The sequence below is a fragment of the Ursus maritimus genome, unplaced genomic scaffold, assembly GCF_017311325.1.
Source record: "Ursus maritimus isolate PB19 unplaced genomic scaffold, ASM1731132v1 scaffold_4, whole genome shotgun sequence".
Taxonomy (NCBI): domain Eukaryota; kingdom Metazoa; phylum Chordata; class Mammalia; order Carnivora; family Ursidae; genus Ursus; species Ursus maritimus.
In genome coordinates, this window is record NW_024426552.1 from 83,328,466 (window position 1) to 83,335,259 (window position 6,794).

General features: G+C 45.8%; 1 protein-coding gene across 2 annotated transcripts in view; it reads right to left on the reverse strand.

The window, feature by feature from the left end:
- Positions 1 to 2,079, reverse strand: part of USP13 (ubiquitin specific peptidase 13) — a 105,320-nt gene extending 103,241 nt beyond the window's left edge. Inside the window, exon 1 of one of the 2 annotated variants that reach the window (XM_040621562.1) lies at positions 1,912 to 2,079. In XM_040621562.1, the coding sequence (XP_040477496.1) occupies positions 1,912 to 2,079 (168 nt within the window). The remainder of the gene's footprint in view (positions 1 to 1,911) is intronic. The other variant, XM_040621563.1, reaches the window with a different exon arrangement.
- Positions 2,080 to 6,794: the final 4,715 nt, after the last annotated feature.

A 6,794-nucleotide genomic window follows, 5' to 3' on the forward strand; every position in this document is an offset into this window, starting at 1 on the left:
GATTCATGATTAAGTGTTAAGTACCATAGGGAAAGATCTCCCATGATCACACACTGTGCGTTAATACAACTTGTATAAAACCTTCTTTCTCTTCCTTCTCATAGATAATGAAATATACTGATTCATCGGCCTTGTAAATAAGCCCAGTCTCCCCAAGGAACTACTGTGATATGAATGGAATCATCATTTTACACTGGACATGATGCTTCTAGAATAGTGTTTGGCACACCATTAACTCCCAATAACTATTTATGGAAGTCAATTAAAACAATCAGCTTTATTTCACACCTGCCACATACTATATAATGTGGTAAAGATTTCCAATAACAACGTTTTGAATTTGAAGAGCAACCCCAATCGAACTATCCTAAAAGACTAGGCCACTTTCTTCTTCCTGGACTTCACAGGAATTCAATTGCTTAACTTAGTTAAGACCATCATCCCTCTCCACCCTGAGGAGCTACTCGTGGGAACCTGCCCATCACTGGGCACAAAATCTGAAAATGGCATTTTCAAATACTTTGTGGAGAATACGATTTAATGACACTGCTGACAGTCACTTCAAGTGGTGTGATCACAATATGCTAAGTATTTAAATACGACCATCTCATTCTACTTAGACCTTTTTGAAAGAAAATAATGAACAAAAAGTGAAATTTTTATCCCCCAAATGATCCGGAATTAGCATAAAAGAAAAACTGAATATCGCAGGGAGGATACGAATTCTGGGAGGCCAATGTGTAACAAACTAGCCACTATCAATCCAGCAGATAATAAAGGGTGCTTTGGAAAATTTGCCTCCTATTTGGGTTTATTTTTTTTTCCCTCCAACAATACTCTACATAATGTGAGTAAAATGTGTTCGACTATTGTTTGAAACCTGCCTCAGTCCCTCTAATCCACGCGCCTCGCGGTTGCATTGAGATCTGCCGGGTGACACATGAGATCTAAAGTGGGTGGATAAAAATAACCTGGTCCTCAAAAAGACATGATAAACGCCAGACAGCTGAGTCACTTTGAAGCCCATCTGACTCTGGAAAGGGACATTCACCCTCCTTTTCCTTGTCGCACATATACATGCCACCTGGTGAAAAACACCACCAACCGCCCTGGGTGGAAGGCGGTGATCTGTCGTAACTTCCCCTCCAGTCTCAGGTCACGACCCGCGGCTAAACTTTTAATAATTTATACTAATGCATCTCAGCCCAGGCGATTCATATAGAGGAGTAAGGGGAATGACTGAAAGAAACCATAATAGTCCAGTAGACCCCCTATTTCTGCTGCCCAATTGGAGGGACCCGAAGGTTTCTTCTGACATTCTAACGGGAAGAAAAGGACTGGGGAGCAATGGAAAGTGGGGGAAGAAAAGCTCGGCGAGGAAATCCGAATTGTCCGGGAGTGGGAATCCCTGGGCAAAGCAAACGGTCCCAGAAAGAGAAGGGCTGTGTGTGTGTCGGCCGGGGGGCGGGGGGATCGATGCGGTCACCCAGCCGCCCTCCGCTCTCGCCCCCAGAGAGGACGCAAACCATCCGCAGCGTGCAGTTAGATCAGGGAACTCTTCCATTGGATCTATCTTTCAAACGGTGGCGGGGCTGGGGCCAAGCAGCTGGGAACTGGGGCCCTGTCAGCCTCGGAAGGCTGGCCGAGCAAACCCCGCGGCGACCCAGTCTTCAGCTGCAGCAGCCTCGGGGAAAGCAGCGCCCCGCACGCAGTAGGCGCTCACTCGGTGTTTGCCGAACTGCAGTGCCCCTGAGCCAACTCCGCCGCCGGGGGAGGAGGTCCCCGGCTGCCACTGCGCATCTTCTCCCCCAGCTTCACGTGCCGCCCAGTTGCGCGGCTCGCGGCCGCCACAGGCCGCTGGCACCGCGACCCTCCCCCGAGGCGCCGCGAACGCCGCCGAGCCTCACTTACGGGGGAGTCGTACGAGAAGGCGCACTCGTTCTTGTACACCCTGTCCCCCGACCTGGGCACGCGGATCGTGGGCATGTGAGGCACCAGCAGCTCGCCGATGTCTCCTGCAGCCATCTTCCTGCTGCCGCTGCCGCCCGGCATGCCGAACAGGGCGCCCCGGCGCTGCATGGCCGCGGCGTGCGCCCGAGCGGAGCCGAGCCGGGTCGGGCCGGAGCGCTGGGTCTGCCCGCGGCGGCGGCGGCGGCGGCGGGCTGCGCGGGCGACGGGAGCCGAGCCGGGGCTGGCGGGCAGAGAGGGCCGCGGGGCGGGAACGGGCACCGGGGGCCTGGGGCGGGCGGGCGGGGGTGTGGGGGACGCTGCTATTTTTAATCCAATGGCGAATCGCCGGCCCAGCTGCAGCGTCAGGCGGGGCGCTGGGGAGCGCCAGCCGCAGCGCGCCGGGGAGGGGGCGCTGGAGAGGGGCCCTGAGCCCAGATCCGGCTCGGCGGCGGGGGATTGGGGGCGGGGGACGAGCCCCCCGGGCGCGGGAGCCGGGAGCTGGCGGGGTGCTCCCCTCGGCCCCGCCGGCGGGCTGCAGTGGGGCAGCCCCACGGTGTTTTCTACCCTAGATCGATAGGTTGCGAAGGGGCAACTGCGAGGTAGGTAACACAAAGAGTAGGATTTGGGGGTTTACAAACCGCTTGCTTCTAAAACAACTAAAGATAAAAGCGGGGACTTCCCCTGCCCGGGGAAGGGTGGGACTCGATGTGCAAATCTGGATTGCACAGCGGCGGGCCCAAATCGAAATTTGCGCTGTGCACTTAGGTGTTAACCTCTCTAAGCCTTGTTCCCCACTTTTTTAACATCTAAAGCTTATTAAAAGAGAATCGAATAGGATCCAGTGAGGATGGACATATATTTTTGCAATAATACAGATTTCTTTCTTACGTATGGTGAGAAGGATCAAGATTTTTTCGGGGCAGGGAGAAGCTTTATATTTTTCTCTCTGGAGCGTATTTTGCCTGATTTGTTCGAGGTCCCCGCGTCGAACGTTGAATAGCCTGATTTGAGCATCTTATTCAGACGCACATATTCCCGTCTTGCAGGTCCAGTTCCTCAAAATAAACAATGAATGGGGGGCGGGGGAGATGAATAATTTGCGAACAGAGCTTGCCTCACAGCATACTCTCATTTTCTCCAAAAAATTCTTAAAACATAGGTTCGATTCCGCTGAGGTTCCCTAACTACACCCAGTGTAAAGGACAGGGTACCCTGGGATTCCTGCCAATTAACGGAACGCAGTAATAGCAAAAAATAGAGAATAAAATGTTGGTTTCTGTAAGGCTCTCCCAAACAAATCAAACTGTCTTTAAAATCTTTTTCCCCCTCCCATTATTTCTGTTACTCTGCCTGATTCTGCAGATGTGCTGGTTTCCGCTGGGAGATGGCAAGGGTACCTGGAATTTGATGTGAAGTAGAAACATGAGCCCCTCTCTTGCCCTGCTTGCCTAAATTTTCATAGCGTCAAGCAAGGCTCAGGCACACTTCACATTCAGGTTCATGGATGATGCTTGCTTGTCCAATTGCAGAGAAAAAGTTTATTCTAAGGCATTCAAATTCTACAGTTTAAAATATTTCTAGATTAAATGCAATTTAAATCAAGACACCGTTTTTCACCCTTCAGACTGATTAAGATATGTTGAGTTGGCGCAGCGTGGGAAATAGGCCCTCCTACACATTATCGGTGGGAATAAAAACGGTAAACAATAACAATATCGACCATAATTTTATATGCATATACTGTTTCCCCAGCAATTCCTCATCTAGACATTTATGCTACAGGGAACTTCACACTGTGTAAGGATACTTGTTAGAGCATTGTTTACAAAAGACTGGGAACAGCCTAAAGATGCCTTTGTAGGAAGTGGTTAAAATGCAGCCCTGTTGAGAAGAATGAAGTGATCATTGTCTGCTGATGTGGACCAATTTCCAAATCATATTACTACATGAAAAAAGCAAAGTGCAACTCAGTGTGCAAATGCAAGGAATGCATGCAAGGCACTCTGGTGCACCCAGAATGTCACCGGCCTTCGTGCAGTTGGTTGTACCTATGATAAATATTATATATATACACACACACACACACACACACACACACACAGAGGCTAAATTATATATACTCTGTGTGTGTGTGTGTGAGTGTGTGTGTGTGTGTGTGTGTATTTGTTTGGCCTTAAGATGTCTCTAGAAGACTACGTAAGAAAGTAATGACAGTCAGGCTCTGTGGAAAGGAACACAAAGCCTGAGAGTAGAGAGGGACCTACTGCCAGTCTTTACCTTTCTGTACTATTTACATTTTTACTTTGTGCAAGTATTGCTTAAAAAAATAATTAAAACTCAATTATACAAAAACTCTAAGTTCAATAACCAGTTAACATGTTTGTGTATATTAGCCTCACATACTTACAATGTTTATACAATATTATTGCAACTGGGTAAAAATCAACATGCATTTTGACAAGACTGGAAAGACATGGAAAATTTAAATAGTTATCTTTAGAATTTGGTTATACGATTTTGTTTCTATTTTCAGAATGTCTTCAAAGATGTTACATTTGTTTTATAATATAAACATTTACTTTTTTAAAGATTTTTAAAGATTTATTTATTCATTTGAGACAGAGAGCATAAGCAGGGGAGAGAGGCAGAGGGAAAGGGAGAAGCAGACTCCCCGCTGAGCCAGAAGCGGATCTGGGGCTCCATGGGGTACACAGTGGGGGACTAGATGAGGGACTCGATCCCAGGACCCAGAGATTATGACCTGAGCCAAAGGTGATGCTTAACCATCTGAGCTACCCAGGCGCCCCTATAATATAAAAATTTATTGAGACACAAAGTAAGAGAAACTTCAATGAATTAAGACAACGTCTTAATCATGTCATTTCAGGAAAAAAAATCTCATTCAATTACTGGAACTTTTTAACTTAATCTTGCCAATTCTACCTCTGAATTTATAACCAGACTATTTTACTGAAAAGTTTCGAGTTAGGAATAACCACGCCTCAGATAAAACCTCATTGGCTCCAACACCGCCACTGCTCGAAGATCATTGAACCGGACCATTTTACTAATGGGCCAGTTTCTCCATGTAAATCTTGAGCAAAGAACAGGATTGAAGTGATGATGGGTAAACAATTTTCACTTCCAACATAAATTCACAGCCTTACTGAAGACATTTCAGAGGAGCTAAGACGAAGAACTAACTTTTGCCACATCAAGTGTTGGGCCGACAGATCACTACTGCTCACCAGCCCCCTCGCAGGACATTCCCTGCGAGTCAGCCCCCCTTGGCCTGGCGTTCAAGGACCTCGCCCTTTGATACTCCTTCAGACTTCAGTCCCACACCTACTCCCGGTAAGCTCGATGATATTGTCCCAAGGATAAACGCGCCTGTCTCCTAGCCTTGGTTGAAAGCTCTCCGCTCTCATTTCAATCTTCTCAATCCTTTCAAGCCTTTTCTGACTGCTCCAACCCTCTGGGACCCATCTTAAACACAGACAGCCCCTGTTGCCTGTATCCGTCACTGCATTCTGCCAAAGAACATCTTTTGTACGTTATTCAATTACTCTGGGTTCCATATCTTTTCTCTCTATATGAATAAGACACTCTTCAAAAGAATTTATTTCTCAGGATGCCTCGGTGGCTCCGTCGGTTAAGCTTCTGCCTTCAGCTCAGGTCATGATCCCAGCGTGCTAGGATCGAGTCTGGAGTCGGGTTCCCTGCTCAGCGGAGAGCCTGCATCTCCCTCTGCTTGTGCTCTCTGTCTCTCTCTGACAAATAAATGAAATCTTTTTTTAAAAAATGAAAGAAGTTATTTCTCTTAGTGTCTTTGCACGTTGTGGAATATTGCCAACCCAAAAAGTTACCGCTCTGTTTATTTTAGGCACTCAATAAGTACCTACCAAGTGAATGACTCACATCTGTGACACTGTAATAGATATGTTTTGCAGTCAGCTTTGTGTCTTTTAGGTAAATTCATTGTTTCACAAATGTTGTTCCCAGAACCGATGTAGGTTACATTAAAGCATGACATGAATGTTACTGTGACTAATGCCAAAAGGGGAACTGGGGAAATCTACAGAGAAAAAAGATATCTTAATTATTTCAATTAATGAAGTAGCTCTTGACCTCAGATGTCCTCCAGTAGTGTGCAGTGATCTAGTAAAGCCGCGTATGGTGATAGCTTGTGGTGGAGGCATATCCATAAAACGTTCCATCCTGGCCGATAGCCTCTGCCGGAAGCACTGGTTATTAAGTGTAAAACAATAGGTCACTGCTTAAGAAATGTAATACGCACTCTAATGAATCATGGAACTTTACATCAGAAACCAGGGATGTACTGTATGGTGACTAACATAATATAATAAAAAAACATTAAAATAAAAAAAAAAAGAAATGTAATACGTTTTCCATTTGAGAAAATTCTACATAACCATCAAAAGTCATGTGATATAAGAATATTCATTGACATGGAAAAATGTTCACTATAATGCAAACTTCAAAGACGGGTTATAAATGAGCATATACACTATGATTCTGTTTAAATACACACACACATATATACATAGTCATAGCACAGAAAAGAGATTAGATTGGAGTAGGCCATATGTTAATGGTGGTTATCTCTAAGTGAAAAAGAAATTTGTGCTTTTCCGTGTTATTTAAATGTTTTGCATTAACTATCCATTTATTTTTCTTAATAAGGGGAGATGTTAACTTTTTACACTATTACTGATTATATCAATTTCTTTTCCACCTGCCCTCTTTCTAGCCTGCTTGTCCCCTTCACCACCCATGTAAAACTTAGCAAGTTTTTGCTTAGGTTTATGGGCAGCGTGCGTAAC